A 19,576-nucleotide genomic window follows, 5' to 3' on the forward strand; every position below is an offset into this window, starting at 1 on the left:
CAATTGTTTTAGATGCTCAGGTGTTGCTTTATTATTCAGGAACGTGTCAAGACCTGACCCTCAGAGCCTACCTTCCATTGACCCTGTTGACTCGTCAGTAGGAAAGATTTGTTTCTCTTTTGGTCCATTCAACAACAGAGCAATACAAACCGTGCTTCAGCAGGATGTTGTATCTATCTATACCTTATGTCATGCCTTATTGGAATAGATTTATTGATAATATCTGTTGGAAAAAAGTTTGGATGTTGCCACACACATACCTACTTGTTAACAAAATTAAGGACATTTCCTTTAAAATTATTCATTAATATTATCCTGCCAACCATTATATTAAGAAGTGTAAGGAAAACATCATATCAAATTGTTCCTTTTGTAATGACCACCCAGAAACAGCGTTGCATCTTTTTTGGCATTGTATTCATGTAAGAAAACTGTGGCAAGACATCAGTAGATTTATAATTGAACACATTTATGACGATTTTACACTATTATGGAGAGATGTACTGCTTGGATTCTTTACCTAAGATAGAAATAAGCTGAAACATTTTATGTAATTATTTAATTATTCTTTTGGACAAATTTCATATTCACAAATGTAAATTTACAAACAAAACACCACATTTTCTTAACGTACAAAAATGTAACTCTATTTGACTCTATATATATATATATATAATATATATATATATATTTGACTCTATATATATGACTCTATATCATGTAACTCTATTTTAAGACAATTAAATACTATACTAACAAAAAAGCTGTTACAATAATAAGTGTATGTATGTCCCTTAAGGTCCTTGTGTAATGTGATATTGTGCCCCCTAGCCCAATTGTCCGTTGTATATTATTTATATATACTTGCGTTACCACATGTTCTTCCTGTATTGAGTTGTTGTCAATAAAAAAAAAAACATTTTTTAAAAACATCGCCAGTAGTGACAGGACAGGCTCTCTACAACTACACAACCGAGTGATGACCGCACACATTAGGTAGTTTGATAGCTATCTAGCTAGCTTTTGTTTCAACTGTTTCTACATAGTTTTATTGATTTGGCAACCGTGCTTGGTGGAGTGATAGGTTGTTACGTCTGTAATGTAATAACAGTAGAAGAGCTATGTGAGTCCCCCGACCGGCTGCCCGACCACCTAGTCCAGCAGCAGCAGGTCAGTTAATGTTGTTTTCTTACTGCCTTCTCTCCGTCCTGGCTAGCTAGCTACTACTGGCGCTACATTGACTGAGGAGAATCCGTTATAGCTGGCTAACTAGGAGTGTAGTGTTCTTGTTTTTGATTATTAGCTAACTATTACCTACATCTACTCAAGCGATATTAGCTAATCATGCAGCCAGGCTAAGCAAGCTATCCCAGATTGGTGGCTGACTGGCGTATGCCAGATGGTCTTTATTCATTAACGTTAGCTAGTTAGCTATCTCGCCGTCACGGTCATGAGCCTCTAGTACAAGCCAATAATTTGACCTGTACTCCTGACAGCTCTTCTCTTTCCGTCCTACAAGAGAAACCTATAACGTTAACGCGCTGCCATAATAATAAAGACCCAGCAAATAATAAAGAACCAGCACTATTCCGTCACCATTTGGACTATTGCGGATCTAATCGGAAACAGATACCATGCATGGGTTCCGTTACTTTCTTGTGTATCTCTAGCTAGTGCTAAATAAATAAAGGTCAAATAAAACAAAGTGCCCACAGATGAGCTAACATGATGGTTTTGTTGTTATTATTTCTCTTTCAGGTCCTCAGTTAGCTACAGTAGTACCTCAGTGTGCCTCAGTGCCCAACTCTCTCTCCCTGTAGGGCTGTGGGGTAAGGGTGATGTCAGAGGGCCTGGGGCCAGAGGGGGGGCACTCACAGCCTGCCCCCACCATCACTGTTCAGGACCTGTCAGACAGACCTGCACATACACCTCTGGACAGGATCACACCTGTGGAGCAGGTGAGTTTGTGTACTGTGTAACTGTGTACTGTGCAACGGTGTACAGTTCTGTGACGGCATGATCAGTAAAGTGTGTGTCAGGGTTGGGCTCAATTCAGGTTTGAATTGAGAATGCTTCATGAATTCCAATTTAATTATTGAATTTTAATTACATTTTAATTGATGTAGTAAACAGAATATATGTCCATTGTTAACAGGCTTCCCTGTCACTCTTCAATAAGTAGAAATCATTAGAAATCCCCTGATAGTCTATAACCACAAATACAGTCTTGAGACTTTTCCAGGAGCTTTCCAGACCTGGCTGATGTAAAACAGATTCTGAAAGGCAAAAAAAATCCCCAAATGTCACAAGTGAACAGTAATGTTATCACACTATAGGCAATGGGAATACAGCGTGTACTGGTGGTATTTACTCCTCCCATAACACTTCTATAGCAGAGGCCCTATAAGGCAGCTTGTCTTGTCAGTGAACACTTCACTAATGTCAGTCACTGCTAGGCCCCTCCCCAGCCTCTTGCAACTATGCCCCCTCCGCTAGTCCCCCTGCTCTAGTGTGTGTGTGTGCTCTGGTCCCCTTGCTCAAAGTCAACTGTTACATTCTCCTGCCCCACAGAGCTAATGTTACAATAAGAATGATATGTCCTGCAGTCACCTTAGGGCATGTGCCAACTGCCTACACACAACAGAGGTTAGGAAGGGAGAGGTAGTCATACAGTTTACACTTTTATAGTGTTGGTCTATTCAGAAGCATTGTCATGATTGGCAAAAGCCAATTTGTGTGAGCGGGTACAGGTCATTTATTAGTTTGGTTAAAAACTCAGTTGCGAGGCGAAGGAGACTTCCTGTTTGGGCAGCTAACAGGAAGAACCTTCCATAAACATAAACATTCCTGGTTCATTCCTGAAGCCACATTACGGAATCTGTTTTAGAAGAACAATGTCATGGTGAAGTTGTGTAAAATCTGCATTGGTGTCACAATAATAAAATTATTGCCCAGGCAACGGAAGATTTAACAGCACAAATCAGAGATTTTATTTCGCAACCCAGAGTTTAAAGGTTTGGCTGTGGAAAATACTGTCGCAGAATCTCCTTTTGCGTACAGAATTCTAGCACAGCACGTGATGTGAGGATGCCAATCTCCCTTCCAGAGGTACAGAGAGATCCAGCCTTTGTGCTGTTATTTCACACACTGGGGCCGAGCTCGGGTTAGCTGTGAGTAGAGGAGAAAATTGGAAAATAGAGGGGAAGAGTGGAGAGGAAAGAAGAGCGGAACAGAGGAAAGGCAAAGGAGAGAGGAGATGCTTACTGCAGTAGAGAGAATAAAGCAGGGTTTGTTTAGCCCGAGAGAGGTCCGTTACGCTGTGCTCTGTCCTGGTCTCGTCTCTGCTCGTCTCCTGAGGATCAGTGATCAGTGGGAGCTACAGGAAAAAGGAACAACCGAAGCCCTGCTTGGCTGCTGTTTAATTATTGAAGCTCCTGGATGTAACTGTAGAATGGTGTGATTGTGGAGAGACTGTGCTGTGTGGAGGGGAAGGTAGGTCGAACTACGTCAGGGGTTGTGACGATACTACCTCCCTAGAATAGAAACTATGGATCTCTACAGAGACCTCCTGGTTATAGGGGTCTTAAAGTAGACTTTCCCAGTGAAGGTGAATGATCACTAAATAATCAGGTGGGTGCTACTGTAGCTGCTGTGTTTCACAGAGCTTAGTGTTATTTATATTTATACACACACACAGACGGTTATTTATACTATTTGTTTATCCAGTGTTGATTCTTACTGTATGTGCATGTGTAAATACAGAATTCTAGTCACGTTCATGCTGCATTCAAGGCAACTCGGAAAGGTATGCACATTTTCACTTGGAGGTTCCGAGTTTCTGAGTTGTCTTGAAAGCACCATTACACCCCAGGTATCAGTATGATGATGTCATGTTGATGATTTCACCCCTGCAGGTGTCTGGAGTGGTGGAGGAGACCTCCCCTTCCTCCACTTCCTCCTTCGAGTTGGTTGACATGGAGCCAGCCCCGCCCCTGTACCAGCCCGTGCAACCCCATTGGTTCTACTGTCGCCGTGTCGACTCCAAGGATGTGTGGCTCCCTTTCAGCAGAGAGGACTCGGAGAGACTGGAACAGGCCTTGTCTACCGGTGAGTGGGAGAGAGGGAGAGCAGCAGAAAGAGGTAGACGTAGAGAGAGAGAGGTAGAGAGAGTGTGTGTTGAACAACTGTCAGATATCACCATAACAGTCCTCTCTGGTCTGCTGCCCACTGGGTCAGTCCCTGCGGCTGTTAGAAATGAGAGGAATAGGCTACACACACTCACATACTCACACAGTCTCTGTATCAGTTTCATCTGTGTTCATTGAGAATATTTGTGTGTGTATGTTGTGTATGTTGTATGTGTTGTGTATGTTGTGTGTGTGTGTTTAGCAGGAGAGGAGGAGGTGGTGGTGGCAGTAGAAGGGGAGAGGTATGACGTGCGTGTTCGGGAGCGGCAGAGGTATGCGGTGTACTGGGAGCAGGGCCCGTCAGAGGTGCGACGCTGTACCTGGTTCTATAAAGGAGATAAAGATACCAGATACATGCCCTACCCAGAGGAGTTCAGCACCAACCTGGAGGTACGACACTCTAACGTTACCCTGGCAGTGCTGTAACATCACTACAATGTTATTACAGCATCATGTCAACATCAGTACCCCCATTATTACACCATTGGTACAACATTTCTACAACATAATCAACATTACAACACTAATACACCATTACAACAACAATAGTACATAACTACAACATTATTACAGCATTACTAAGTTGTGTAATCCCCCCTTCTGTCTGTCCGTCTGTCTGTCTGTCTGTCTGTCAGGAGGCCTATATGATAGCAGTGACTCTAGATGAGTGGAAGAGGAAGCTGGATTTTCCTTCAGGAGAGACAGTCATCCTGCACAACCCTAAAGTAAGAATGCTGACCGCTCCTCATGTCTGTACTACACCAATGGGACTGACTCATGCTATGCTAAGTTTGGATGCATTCGTTATGGGGTGTCATGTTTTTAGTATCTCCTCAACCTGTATTTACTCTCTCTCTTTTTCTCTCCACCTCTAACCCCCCTTCCATGGTCAGCTGATCATGCAGTACCAGCCAATCACGTTGCAGGACGAGTGGGTCTCCTCTCCCTCGGAGCAGACTCGCCCACGTACTGTCAAGAGGGGTGTCGACAACATCACAGCAGAGATACCTGACGGTGTGTGTGTGTGTGTGTGTGTGTGTGTGTGTGTGTGTGTGTGTGTGTGTGTGTGTGTGTGTATATGTGTGTGAGAGATATATTTACTGTTTGACCTCTGGTCAGTCTCAAAACCATTTAGGATAATGGATTACTTTCAGTATATCTGTCCTACATTACTAAACACCTTTTCAGGTGTGTGTGTGTGCGAGTTTCTAATCTCCGTGTGTGTGAGAGACATGCGTCCTGCTCTACTGAAGGCCTATCTGTGTGTGTTATCCAGGTGAACCAGAGACAATAGATCACCTGGTATTCATGGTTCACGGCATCGGCCCCGCCTGTGACATCCGCTTCAGATCTATCATACAGTGTGGTGAGTGTGTGTGTGTGTGCCTGTTTGACTGTGTGTGTGTGTGTGTCAATGCATCTATTTGACTGTGTTTGTGGCTGTGTGTGTATGTGTGTGTTAACGGTCTCTGTGTGTGTGTGTCAACTATCTCTGTGTGTTAATGGTCTCTGTGTGTGTGTGTGTGTGTGTGTGTGTCTCTCTTTGTATAGTGAATGACTTCAGGAGTGCGTCCCTATCCCTACTGGGGAGCCATTACAGGAGAGGCCAGGAGGAGGGCAGGGTGGGCAGAGTGGAGTTCCTACCTGTCAACTGGCACAGCGCACTACACGGAGACGCCACTGGAGTAGACGAGTAAGAACACACACACACACACACACACACACACACACACACACACAAGCATCCTCAGTCTAGTCAACCAGTATCTAGTACTGCATTTTTACTAATCTGTTTATCTCTGTCTACCGACCTCCTCTCTCCACTCTCCTTATCTCATCTCATCTCACTCCCCCTCACCCCTCCTCTCTCTCCTCCTCTTAACCCCCTTTTTACCCATCTCTCTCCCCTATCCTCCCCGTCTCATCCCCCTCTGTCCCCTCTTATCCCCTTCTCTCTGTCCCCTCGCATCCCCTTTTCTCTCTCCCTCTCATCCCATTCTCTCTCTCCCCCTCACCCCTCCCTCCCCTCTCATCCCCTTCTCTTTCCCCTCTCACCCCCTTCTCTCTTTCCCCCTCACCCTGCTCTCTCCCCAACCTCCCTTTCTCTCTCTCTCCCCTCTCCCCCCCTTCTCTTTCTCTCTTCCCTCTCTTCCCATTCTCTCTTTCCCCTATCTCTCAGGGACATTCAGAGGATCACTCTCCCCAGTATCAGTCGTCTGAGACATTTCACCAATGACACTCTGCTCGACCTGTTCTTCTACAACAGTCCTACCTACTGCCAGACCATAGTGGACACTGTGGCCTCCGAGGTTAACAAGCTCCACTCACTGTTCAAACACAGACACCCAGAATTCACTGGAGCAGTGTCTGTGGTTGGACACAGCCTGGGTGAGACACACGCACACAGCCATGCACACACACCAGGGTTCGATCAAAACAGCATTTGCGACCATTTTGACTATAATTTGCTTTATCATCATGATTTATTTAAACAGTAATGTGCAATTGACCAAAAATAAACCAACTTTCTGAAGAGGCAGCAACGGTACAGGTGTGTGTGTGTGTGTGTGTGTGTCTCAGTCAGGACTCGATATGAAGGGGAGGTTTTGGAAACCCTCCGGGCCAGTAGATCATCCCTGTGAGGGGCTGCTTGGGCCAGTGTTAAAACGATTGTAATATTGCTATTTTTAACCTAGTCTATTGTATTTATCACATGCACACTGCACACACACAGCCTATAGATCAGGGATGGGCATTTGGCGGCCCACAGGCTGCATGCGACCCTTGGCCCCTCTTTTGTAGGCATACCAATATTATTTTTTTAAATCAAATAAATAAATATATACACACACACAAAATGCATTCGGAAAATATTCAGACGCCTTCCCTTTTCCCACATTTTCTTACGTTACAGCCTTATTCAAAAATGGATTAAACAAAAAAAATGTCCTCCTCAATCTAAACACAATACTCCATAATGATGAAGCAAAAACTTTTTTTTATACATTTTTGCAAATTTATAAAATATAAAAGCGGATACCTTATTTAAATAAGTATTCAGACCCTTTGCTATGAGACTCGAAATTGAGCTCAGGTGCATCCTGTTTCTGAACATTTCAACAACTTTTGAAAGTTTCTTCAAGTGCTGGTCACAAAAACAATCAAGCGCTATGATGAATCTGGCTCTCGTGAGGACCGCCACAGGAAAGGAAGACCCAGAGTTGGGTGCAAAGGATAAGTTCATTAAAATTACCAGCTTCAGAAATTGCAGCCCAAATAAATACGTCACAGAGTTCAAGTAACAGACAGCTCAACATCAACTGTTCAGAGGAGACTGCCTGAATCAGGCCTTCATGGTGAATTTCTGCAAAGAAACCACTACTAAAGGACACCAATAAGAAGAGACTTGCTTGGGCCAAGAAATGCGAGCAATGGACATTAGACCAGTGGAAATCTGTCCTTTGGTCTGATGAGTCCAATTTTGAGTTTTTTTGTTCCAACCGCAATGTCTTTGTGAAATGCAGAGTAGGTGAAAGGATGATCTCCACATGTGTGGTTCCCATCGTGAAGCATGGAGGAGGAGGTGTGATGGTGTGGGGGTGCTTTGCTGGTGACACTGTCAGTGATTTATTTAGAATTCAAGGCACACTTAACCAGCATGGCTACCACAGCATTCTGCAGCAATACGCCATCCCATCTGGTTTGGGCTTAGTGGGACTATCATTTGTTTTTCAACAGGACAATGACCCAACCCACCTCCAGGCTGTGTAAGGGCTATTTGATCAAGAAGGAGAGTGATGGAGTGCTGCCTCAGATGACCTGGGCTCCACAATCACCATACCTCAACCCAATTGAGATGGTTTGGGCTGAGTTGGACCGCAAAGTGAAGGAAAAGCAGCCAACAAGTTCTCAGCATATGTGAGAACTCCTTCAAAACTGTTGGAAAAGCATTCCAGGTGAAGCTGGTTGAGAGAATGCCAAAAGTTTGCAAAGCTGTCATCAAGAAAAAGGGTGGCTATTTTTAAGAATCTCAAATATAAAATATATTTTGATTTGTTTAACACTTTTCTGGTTACCACATGATTCCATATGTGTTATTTCATAGTTTATGTCTTCACTATTATTCTACAATGTAGAAAATAGTAAAAAATAAAGAAAAAACCTTTGAATGAGTCTGTCCACACTTTTGACTGGTACTGTATATGTTGTAGTGGCTAAATTGTCCAATATAACATTATACTTTTAAAAATTATTATTAGGTTCTTTTTTTGAAATTGAGGAACTCAGTCGTGGTCTCAGCTTACTATTGAAAGTTTGAATAATAAAATACGCAAGGTGCAATTTGGTTGTGCATCAGCAGTCACTAAATTAGCCCATGTCAGCAAAAGGTTTTTGGATTGGTAAATTAGTCTAGCGGCCATCTGTTTAAACTTGTAGTAAGCATGGTCGAATTACCGACCGGGGTGGGGCTCATTGATCATCAGTTATCATATTAAAAACTGCAAACATTTGCACCTACATCCTATGGCCAAATGTGTAGAATTGCTGGAAATTATCTGTACAACTACTTATTATTCTCTCTGCCCCATGGCAAAATTAATACAATTACATTAAATGAGTTGTACAATTGCTAAATCTTCTGTCAGCCCCATGGCAAAATGTGCAGAATTGCTGCAAACCTGCTATAAAACTGCCCAAAAAAATTCTATGCTCCATGGCAAAATGTGCCGAATCGCAGGAAATTAACTGCGGCCCTTCGTTAGGAGTTCAGATTTTTTGGTGGCCCCAACCCCATTTTAAGTTGCTCACACCTGCTATAGATAGTCTGTCGGGCAGAAAGAGCACGCAGCCTGAAACAGCTGGTTGTTGTGTGGAGGAAAAATCACCAGCGGAAAGGGTACGAAAGATTTTCCAAGTTATGATACAGTATCTACCAATAAATGCTAAGGCAAAAATGGCTATGCAAGCCAGGTATTTATAAGGTTCCGTCTTGGTTGAATATTTGCATGCACAATTCACTCTTAATGAGATTGCCTACCTTGAAAATCAGACATTTCTCTAGTCTAGGCTCTTTGATCCTTGAAAAGTCATTGAAGTTAGTCACCGATTTAAAAGTTCTACTGCTCCAATATAATTATTCCATGATTTCATTTCTGGTCAGTTTTATGAGAGATGTAACGTTAGGTGCTTTTGTTTGTTTCCCGACATTTCTATTGAAGGGTGTTGTGCTAGTGTGTTGCCGTAAAACCATGTGCGGTTATTATGAGCAAGATGACATCGAATGTTGCCTTCAACATAGTTGTCCATACAAAGTGTTCCATTACAAACAGAACCCGGTTTTTCGTCTCTTTTATGTTTTAAAACATCAATATCTCTTCAACATCTCAAATAGCAAGACTGACTAGATACCACATGGACAGACTCCATTCGTTGTGTTTGTGTCGGGAGCATGTCTATTTAGTCAGGCAATGCCCACATTATTCTGACGTTTTAGAATGTAAAATAATCTGTAAAAACTAAGTACAGTGCCTTCGGAAAGTATTCAGACCCCTTCACTTTTTCCAAATTTTGTTACATTAGAGCCTTATTCTAAAACGTATTACATTGAATTTTCCCCTCATCAATTTACACACAATACCCCATAATGACTTTTTGCAAATGTATAAAAAGCAAATGTATGAAAACAAACTGAAATATCACATTTACATAAGTATTCAGACCCTTTACTCAGTACATTGTTGAAGCATCTTTGGCAGCGATTACAGCCTCAAGTCTTCTTGGGTATGACGCTACAAGCTTGGCACATCTGTATTTGGAGAGTTTCTCACATTCTACTCTCCAGATCCTCTCAAGCTCTGTCAGGTTGGATTGGGAGCATCACTGCACAGCTATTTTCACTTCTCTCCAGTGATGTTAGATCGGGTTCAAGTCTGGGCTCTGGCTGGGCCACTCAAGGACATTCAGAGACTTATCCCGAAGCCACTCCTGCATTGTCTTGGCTGTGTACTTAGGGTCATTGTCCTGTTGGAATGTGATCCTTCGCCCCAGTCTGTCCTGAGAGCTCTGGAGCAGGTTTTCATCAAGGATCTCTCTGTACTTTGCGCTGTTCATCTTTCTCTCAATCTTTCCCTGACTAGTGTCCCAGTCCCTGCTGCTGAAAAATATCCCACAGCATGATGCTGCCACCACCATGCTTCAGCGTAGGGATGGGGCCAGGTTTCCTCCTGTGACGCTTGGCATTCAGGTTAATTCAGAATCTTTGTTTCATCAGACATAAAAACCTTGTTTCTCATGGTTAGAGTCCTTTAGGTGCCTCTTTGAAAACGTCAAGCAGGCTGTCGTGCATTTTACAGAGGAGTTGGTGGAGTGCTGCAGAGATGGTTGTCCTTTTGGAAGGTTCTCCCATATCCAAAGAGGAACTCTGGAGCTCTGTCTGGATGGGTTCTTGGTCACCACCCTGACCAAGGCCCATCTCCCCCCCTCGATTTGCTCAGTTTGGTCGAGTGGCCAGCTCTAGGAAGAGTCTTGGTTGTTCCAAACTTCTTCCATTTAAGAATGATGGGGCCAATGTATTTTTGGGGACCTTCAATACTGCAGCAATGTTTTGGTACCCTTCTCCAGATCTGTGCCTTGACAATTCTGTCTCTGAGCTCTACGGACAATTCCTTCAACCTCATTGCTTGGTTTTTGCTCTGACATGCACTGTCAACTGTAGGACCTTACATAGACAGGTGTGTGCCTTTCCAAATCATGTCCAATCAATTGAATTTACCACAGGTAGACTCCAATCAAGTTGTAGAAACATCTCAAGGAAGATCAATGGAAACAGGATGGACCTGAGCTAAATTTCGAAACTCATAGCAAAGAGTATGAATAGGGTATAAGGTATATAAATAAGGTATTTCTAAAAACCTGTTTTCAATTAGTCATTATGGGGTATTGTGTGTGTAGATTGATGAGGAGAAAAATGCATTCAATCAATTTGACAATAAAGCTGTAACATAATCAAATGTGTGAAAACAGTTAAAACAGTTCAATATCAAATGTAGGTCCTTGAAAATGCTAATTAAGTGCTTGAAAAAGTCCTTGAATTTGACCTGCCAATGTATTTATGAACCCTGTATAGGTTACTTGCTCACCACGCAAATGAAAGATAAAATCCCCTGCTATTAAAATGATGCACGCATCATACTGACCCTGGCCAGTATAGATTTTTTCATTTGGGCCAGTAACTTTCAGTTGGCACTGGCCTGGTGTGCCACTGGCAGATTTACCTGAATGTCGAGCCCCGCTGTGTGTGGTGCCTGTAGGGCCTATATACTGTAAATGTCTACCACTTTGTGTAGCCGTAATGGCGATGCTAATGATAGCCTAAACTTTTTTCGGGTAGATAGAAAGGCAATTAAGGGGTAACTACAAAGTAGCCTATGCCTACTTGGCAGAATCATGATTATTTTGATCAATTAAGTGGCCATTTGTTTTGAAAACTCCGATCGCAAGTGTGCTGCAGAAACACCGCTAGCCAACTGTCTGGCTGGTGCACATCTGAAATAAAGGTTGTCTACACAAAAAATATATACATTCCTCAGATTTTTCACAGACCTCAAATTGTCCCTTGATGTGGTTTTAAGCATTGTTGTGGACTTAGAACATCCAATTTTGTTGTTTTTCTATAAAACATTGTTATTTTGGGAGTGAAACCCCCCCCAGAATTTTGGGAAATCAGTCTTTCTCCCGCTTTCTTTTTTTGTTGCAGTGATATCATTTTGGCGTCTAGTATCGTCTTTTTTTCTTCAAATTCTGCCCTCCAAAGGATTTATCAGAAAATAAAACATGGCACTAAGAAATCTGCAGAAAATACATTTTGCACTTTATTTGAAGTCTCTTTTCTTTGCTGTAAGAACACAAGGGCCTACTCATTTAAAATACATTTTTGTATAAAAAAAAATAGGTGCGACCAAACACACACACACACGTTGTTGGCAAGGGTTTCATTTGTATGATACAGTTTGTCAACTGTCCTCCTCAAAATATGATTTGACAACCATTCTAATTAGAATTCATTCAAATGATGCAAGTGTCTAGAAACACCACCTGTAGGAATCGTACATCTTATACAGGATTGGCCTATCTTGACCTGTGACCTTTTATTGAATGACCTCGGATGCCCCTACAGGCTCGCTGATCCTGTTTGATCTGCTGACCAATCAGAAGACAGGATCAGGAGAGGCAGACAGAGATGAGGTAACCAGGTCTTTGCCATGACAGAGACTCAGTATTATTACATACCTGACACACACCTCAAGCTAAACTCCAGGTACCAGAGATCTTTTATAATCTGATAAGGGAATTTATATGTTTAAAGTAATGACTGAAGGATTCCACCTTGAAATAATGTAATTGTATGAAATGTGTTAGTAGTCATAATTCCATAATATGTGTGACTGGACCATTGTGTTGCTGTGTAGTGGTGTGAGAGTTGAAAGAACAAAGGACAACAGGGAAGAGGCTCCTTCCAAGGTCCCTCTAATCTAGGGAGGGAGGGAACGGCATGGAACTGCCAGCTTGGTAGTGATAAACGAGGAATGTGGACTGTTGGGAAAGATACAGCCCACCTACTGTTTGTGTGTCTGTGTGTGCATGTAAGTAGGACTGTGGGGAAAGATACAGCCCACCTACTGTGTGTGTGTCAAGGTGTGTGTGCGTGTTAGTAGTTGGTGGATGGGAGTTATAAAATTACATGTCTTTGCATTTTGGACTTTAGAATGTTCTCTGAATAAAGTTTACGGACCTTTTGCTGAAGCTGAGTCTTAGCCTAATTATTATTAAACCCAGAGTCTTACAAACCTCAGGGATTGGTCAAAGCTTAAATAATTGTTAGTTATAATCATTGGGATTGAAAATTCTCGTGACATAATCTCACAGCAGTGCGGTTCTGTTGCGGTAAATGTACTACATAGCTCATGTCTTCTCAATATTAGGGGGAACTGTAGGCCTCTTAGTGATATACATCCTGCTGTAAAGTGCAATTAAGGTCAAGATGCCACTTTGTTAATGCTATAGACATCACAGTGTATGAATGTAATGACTATCCCATTATATTTATGTTCTATAACATGATAACACCCCTCGTCTGGCCTGTAGGGTCGTAACCGTGACCCCTGCCCTCTGACCTGTGATGCGTTGGAGCAGGCTCTATGCAGAATGGGCCTTCAGGAGCACCTGGCTACACTACAGAGCGTGGACCTAGACCTTGACTCACTGGTGAGACTGTGTGAGTGCGTGCCTGCCTGCCTGTCTGTCTGCGTGCGCTAATCTCCCAGTCTTCCCTCAGGCTATGTGTGACGAAACTGACCTGACAGAGCTCGGAATCCCTCTGGGACCGAGGAAGAAGATCCTCAGCTTCATACGGAAGAGACACTTCCTACAGGTCAGGGTTCATAAGGTCACAAAGTACTGTATCTGTGTGTGCGCGCGCTTTCATGCAGTGGAGTCTCAGCTGCAAACGTCAGATATTTAACATTCTCATTTATTGTTCTTTCTGTCACATATTTGTGTGTGTGTGTAGGAGGGTCGGCAGGGAACGGTGCTTTTGGCCCCCGGGCTGCAGGCCCTTCCAGACCCCTCCGAAGATTCCCCCTCTCCCACGGTTAGCTTTGGCAACCAGTCTTCAGAGGCGTCAGCACGCCGACAGCAGTTTCTCAGAGCCCAGTCCATAACCAGCGCTGTTGACTATGAATACTTCGACGTGGGCATTGGACAGGTAACACACACACACAAAGACACATACCCCCTACCTGGGGTTGCGTGCAAGTGGTACTTTGTGGTAACTAACTCTGTGGTGACTAACTCTGTGGTGACTTAATTGGTAACTAACTCAGTCATAATTTGGCAGTAACTTACTCAGTGGTAACTAAATCAGTGGTAACTCAGAGACAACTAACTCAGTGACAACTAACTTTCTACTCTTGAAACACTGCTCTCAAGGTATCATCACCTCTGCTGCCCTGTGTGATTGGTGTGAGCTGTAGTAGTAGTAGTAGTAGTAGTAGTAGTAGTAGTAGTAGTAGTGTCGTCGTCGCAGTAGTAGTAGCAGCATTAGTAGTAGTCATAGTAGTAGTCGTCATCGCAGCAGCAGTCGTCATCGCAGCAGCAGTCGTCGTTGCAGCAGCAGTCGTCGTCGTCGTCACAGCAGTAGTCATCGTCGGATCAGCAGCAGTCGTCGCAGTAGTACTAGTAGTAGTAATAGTCGTAACACCACTAGTAGTAGTCGTAGTAGTAGTAGTCGCCGTAGTAGTAGTTGTAGCAGCAGTAGTCGCCGTAGTAGTAGTAGTCGATGTAGTAGTAGTCGCTTTAATAGTAGTTGTTGTCGTAGTAGTAGTCGTCGCAGTAGTTGTAATAGTAGCAGTAGTAGTAGTAGCAGCAGCAGTAGACTGTAGTAGTAGCAGCAGTAGTAGCAGCAGCAGTAGACTGTAGTAGCAGTAGTAGTAGCAGCAGCAGTAGTAGCAGCTGTAGCAGTAGCAGTAGTAGCAGCAGTAGCTGTAGCAGCAGTAGTTGTATCAGAAGTAGTAGTTGTAGTAGCTGTAGCAGCAGTAGTTGTAGCAGCAGCAGTAGTAGTAGCAGCAGTAGTAGTTGTAGTAGCTGTAACAGCAGTAGTTGTAGCGGCAGCAGTAGTAGTTGTAGCAGCAGCAGTAGTTGTAGTAGCAGCAGGAGTAGTTGTAGTAGCTGTAGCAGCAGTAGTTGTAGCAGCAGTAGTTGTAGTAGCTGTAGCAGCAGTAGTTGTAGCTGCAGTAGTTGCAGTAGTAGTGGTTGTAGTAGTAGTTGTAGCAGCAGTAGTTGCAGCAGCAGCAGTAGTAGTTGTAGCAGCATTAGTTGTAGTAGTAGTTGCAGTAGTTGTAGCAGGAGTAGTAGTTGTAGCAGCAGCAGTAGTAGTTGTAGCAGCAGCAGTAGTAGTTGTAGCAGCAGTAGTTGTAGCAGCAGTAGTTGCAGCAGCAGTAGCAGTAGTAGTTGTAGTTGCAGCAGCTGTAGTTGCAGCAGCAGTAGTAGTAGTTGTAGTAGTAGTTGTAGCAGCAGCGGTAGTAGTTGTACCAGCAGTAGTTGTAGTAGTAGTTGCAGCAGCAGTAGTTGTAGCAGGAGTAGTAGTTGTAGCAGCAGCAGTAGTAGTTGTAGCAGCAGCAGTAGCAGTAGTAGTAGTTGTAGTAGTAGTTGTAGCAGTAGTAGTTGTAGCAGCAGCAGTAGTAGTTGTAGTAGTAGTTGTAGCAGTAGTAGTTGTAGCAGCAGCAGTAGTAGTTGTAGTAGCTGTAGCAGCAGTAGTTGTAACAGCAGTAGTTGCAGTAGTTGTAGCAGTAGTAGTTGTAGTAGTTGTAGCAGCAGCAGTAGTAGTTGTAGCAGCAGCAGCAGTAGTTGTAGCAGTAGTAGTTGTAGCAGCAGCAGTAGTAGTTGTAGTAGTTGTAGCAGCAGTAGTTGTAGCATCAGTAGTTGTAGCAGTAGTAGTTGAAGCAGTAGTAGTAGTTGTAGTAGTTGTAGCAGTAGTAGTTGTAGCAGCAGTAGTAGTTGTAGCAGCAGCAGTAGTAGTTGTAGTAGTAGTTGTAGCAGCAGCAGCAGTAGTTGTAGCAGTAGTAGTTGTAGCAGCAGCAGTAGTAGTTGTAGTAGTTGTAGCAGCAGTAGTTGTAGCATCATTAGTTGTAGCAGTAGTAGTTGTAGTAGTTATAGCAGCAGTAGTTGTAGCATCAGTAGTTGAAGCAGTAGTAGTTGTAGTAGTTGTAGTTGTAGTAGTTGTAGCAGCAGCAGTAGTAGTTGTAGCAGCAGCAGTAGTTGTAGTAGCTGTAGCAGCAGTTGTAGCAGGAGCAGTTGTAGTTGTAGTAGCTGTAGCAGCAGTAGTTGTAGCTGCAGTAGTTGCAGTAGTAGTAGTTGTAGCAGTAGTAGTAGTTGTAGCAGCAGTAGTTGCATCAGCAGCAGTAGTAGTTGTAGCAGCATTAGTTGTAGTAGTAGTTGCAGCAGCAGTAGTTGTAGCAGGAGTAGTAGTTGTAGCAGCAGCAGTAGTAGTTGTAGCAGCAGCAGTAGTAGTTGTAGCAGCAGTAGTTGTAGCAGCAGTAGTTGCAGCAGCAGTAGCAGTAGTAGTTGTAGTTGCAGCAGCTGTAGTTGCAGCAGCAGTAGTAGTAGTTGTAGTAGTAGTTGTAGCAGCAGCGGTAGTAGTTGTACCAGCAGTAGTTGTAGTAGTAGTTGCAGCAGCAGTAGTTGTAGCAGGAGTAGTAGTTGTAGCAGCAGCAGTAGTAGTTGTAGCAGCAGCAGTAGCAGTAGTAGTAGTTGTAGTAGTAGTTGTAGCAGTAGTAGTTGTAGCAGCAGCAGTAGTAGTTGTAGTAGTAGTTGTAGCAGTAGTAGTTGTAGCAGCAGCAGTAGTAGTTGTAGTAGCTGTAGCAGCAGTAGTTGTAACAGCAGTAGTTGCAGTAGTTGTAGCAGTAGTAGTTGTAGTAGTTGTAGCAGCAGCAGTAGTAGTTGTAGCAGCAGCAGCAGTAGTTGTAGCAGTAGTAGTTGTAGCAGCAGCAGTAGTAGTTGTAGTAGTTGTAGCAGCAGTAGTTGTAGAATCAGTAGTTGTAGCAGTAGTAGTTGAAGCAGTAGTAGTAGTTGTAGTAGTTGTAGCAGTAGTAGTTGTAGCAGCAGTAGTAGTTGTAGCAGCAGCAGTAGTAGTTGTAGTAGTAGTTGTAGCAGTAGTAGTTGTAGCAGCAGCAGCAGTAGTTGTAGCAGTAGTAGTTGTAGCAGCAGCAGTAGTAGTTGTAGTAGTTGTAGCAGCAGTAGTTGTAGCATCATTAGTTGTAGCAGTAGTAGTTGTAGTAGTTATAGCAGCAGTAGTTGTAGCATCAGTAGTTGAAGCAGTAGTAGTTGTAGTAGTAGTTGTAGTAGTTGTAGCAGTAGTAGTTGTAGAAGCAGTAGTAGTTGTAGTAGTAGTTGTAGTAGTTGTAGCAGTAGTAGTTGTAGCAGCAGCAGTAGTAGTTGTAGCAGCAGTAGTTGTAGTAGCTGTAGCAGCAGTTGTAGCAGGAGCAGTTGTAGTTGTAGTAGCTGTAGCAGCAGTAGTTGTAGCTGCAGTAGTTGCAGTAGTAGTAGTTGTAGCAGTAGTAGTAGTTGTAGCAGCAGTAGTTGCAGCAGCAGCAGTAGTAGTTTAGCAGCATTAGTTGTAGTAGTAGTTGCAGCAGCAGTAGTTGTAGCAGGAGTAGTAGTTGTAGCAGCAGCAGTAGTAGTTGTAGCAGCAGCAGTAGTAGTTGTAGCAGCAGTAGTTGCAGCAGCAGTAGCAGTAGTAGTTGTAGTTGCAGCAGCAGTAGTTGCAGCAGCAGTAGCAGTAGTAGTTGTAGTTGCAGCAGCAGTAGTTGCAGTAGCAGTAGTAGTTGTAGTTGCAGCAGCAGTAGTTGCAGCAGCAGTAATAGTAGTTGTAGCAGTAGTAGTAGTTTAGCAGCAGCGGTAGTAGTTGTAGCAGCAGTAGTTGTAGTAGTAGTTGCAGCAGCAGTAGTTGTAGCAGGAGTAGTAGTTGTAGCAGCAGCAGTAGTAGTTGTAGCAGCAGCAGTAGCAGTAGTAGTAGTTGTAGTAGTAGTTGTAGTTGTAGCAGTAGTAGTTGTAGCAGCAGCAGTAGTAGTTGTAGTAGTAGTTGTAGCAGTAGTAGTTGTAGCAGCAGCAGTAGTAGTTGTAGTAGCTGTAGCAGCAGTAGTTGTAACAGCAGTAGTTGCAGTAGTTGTAGCAATAGTAGTTGTAGTAGTTGTAGCAGTAGTAGTTGTAGCAGCAGCAGTAGTAGTTGTAGCAGTAGTAGTTGTAGCAGCAGCAGCAGTAGTTGTAGCAGTAGTAGTTGTAGCAGCAGCAGTAGTAGTTGTAGTAGTTGTAGCAGCAGTAGTTGTAGCATCAGTAGTTGTAGCAGTAGTAGTTGAAGCAGTAGTAGTTGTAGTTGTAGTAGTTGTAGTAGTTGTAGCAGCAGTAGTAGTTGTAGCAGCAGCAGTAGTAGTTGTAGTAGTAGTTGTAGCAGTAGTAGTTGTAGCAGCAGCAGTAGTAGTTGTAGTAGTTGTAGCAGCAGTAGTTGTAGCAGTAGTAGTTGTAGTAGTTATAGCAGCAGTAGTTGTAGCATCAGTAGTAGTAGTTGTAGCAGTAGTAGTAGTTGTAGCAGCAGCGGTAGTAGTTGTAGCAGCAGTAGTTGTAGTAGTAGTTGCAGCAGCAGTAGTTGTAGCAGGAGTAGTAGTTGTAGCAGCAGCAGTACTGGTTGTAGCAGTAGCAGTAGTTGTAGTTGTAGTTGTAGCAGTAGTAGTTGTAGCAGTAGTAGTTGTAGTAGTAGTTGTAGCAGTAGTAGTTGTAGCAGTAGTAGTTGTAGCAGCAGCAGTAGTAGTTGTAGTAGTTGTAGCAGCAGTAGTTGTAGCAGTAGTAGTTGTAGTAGTTATAGCAGCAGTAGTTGTAGCATCAGTAGTAGTAGTTGTAGCAGTAGTAGTAGTTGTAGCAGCAGCGGTAGTAGTTGTAGCAGCAGTAGTTGTAGTAGTAGTTGCAGCAGCAGTAGTTGTAGCAGGAGTAGTAGTTGTAGCAGCAGCAGTAGTAGTTGTAGCAGCAGCAGTAGCAGTAGTAGTAGTTGTAGTTGTAGCAGTAGTAGTTGTAGCAGCAGCAGTAGTAGTTGTAGTAGTAGTTGTAGCAGTAGTAGTTGTAGCAGCAGCAGCAGTAGTTGTAGCAGTAGTAGTTGTAGCAGCAGCAGTAGTAGTTGTAGTAGTTGTAGCAGCAGTAGTTGTAGCATCATTAGTTGTAGCAGTAGTAGTTGTAGTAGTTATAGCAGCAGTAGTTGTAGCATCAGTAGTTGAAGCAGTAGTAGTTGTAGTAGTAGTTGTAGTAGTTGTAGCAGTAGTAGTTGTAGAAGCAGTAGTAGTTGTAGTAGTAGTTGTAGTAGTTGTAGCAGTAGTAGTTGTAGCAGCAGCAGTAGTAGTTGTAGCAGCAGTAGTTGTAGTAGCTGTAGCAGCAGTTGTAGCAGGAGCAGTTGTAGTTGTAGTAGCTGTAGCAGCAGTAGTTGTAGCTGCAGTAGTTGCAGTAGTAGTAGTTGTAGCAGTAGTAGTAGTTGTAGCAGCAGTAGTTGCAGCAGCAGCAGTAGTAGTTGTAGCAGCATTAGTTGTAGTAGTAGTTGCAGCAGCAGTAGTTGTAGCAGGAGTAGTAGTTGTAGCAGCAGCAGTAGTAGTTGTAGCAGCAGCAGTAGTAGTTGTAGCAGCAGTAGTTGCAGCAGCAGTAGCAGTAGTAGTTGTAGTTGCAGCAGCAGTAGTTGCAGCAGCAGTAGCAGTAGTAGTTGTAGTTGCAGCAGCAGTAGTTGCAGTAGCAGTAGTAGTTGTAGTTGCAGCAGCAGTAGTTGCAGCAGCAGTAATAGTAGTTGTAGCAGTAGTAGTAGT

The 19,576-nt window shown here is 43.3% G+C and overlaps 1 protein-coding gene across 9 annotated transcripts in view; it reads left to right on the top strand.

Moving 5' to 3' along the window:
* Positions 1–918: 918 nt before the first annotated feature.
* Positions 919–19,576, top strand: part of LOC112262813 (phospholipase DDHD2) — a 28,232-nt gene continuing 9,574 nt past the window's right edge. For 3 of the 9 annotated variants that reach the window (XM_042331505.1, XM_042331506.1, XM_042331503.1), the window contains exons 1-13: positions 921–1,170; positions 1,759–1,958; positions 3,915–4,107; positions 4,390–4,577; positions 4,823–4,912; positions 5,081–5,201; positions 5,464–5,553; positions 5,739–5,880; positions 6,367–6,575; positions 12,364–12,431; positions 13,332–13,451; positions 13,522–13,617; positions 13,756–13,950. In XM_042331505.1, the coding sequence (XP_042187439.1) occupies positions 1,839–1,958; positions 3,915–4,107; positions 4,390–4,577; positions 4,823–4,912; positions 5,081–5,201; positions 5,464–5,553; positions 5,739–5,880; positions 6,367–6,575; positions 12,364–12,431; positions 13,332–13,451; positions 13,522–13,617; positions 13,756–13,950 (1,632 nt within the window). In that variant the 5' untranslated portion in view covers positions 921–1,170; positions 1,759–1,838. The other 6 variants (XM_042331504.1, XM_042331500.1, XM_042331502.1 and 3 more) reach the window with 5 other exon arrangements.

The sequence above is a fragment of the Oncorhynchus tshawytscha genome, linkage group LG12, assembly GCF_018296145.1.
Source record: "Oncorhynchus tshawytscha isolate Ot180627B linkage group LG12, Otsh_v2.0, whole genome shotgun sequence".
NCBI lineage: Eukaryota > Metazoa > Chordata > Actinopteri > Salmoniformes > Salmonidae > Oncorhynchus > Oncorhynchus tshawytscha.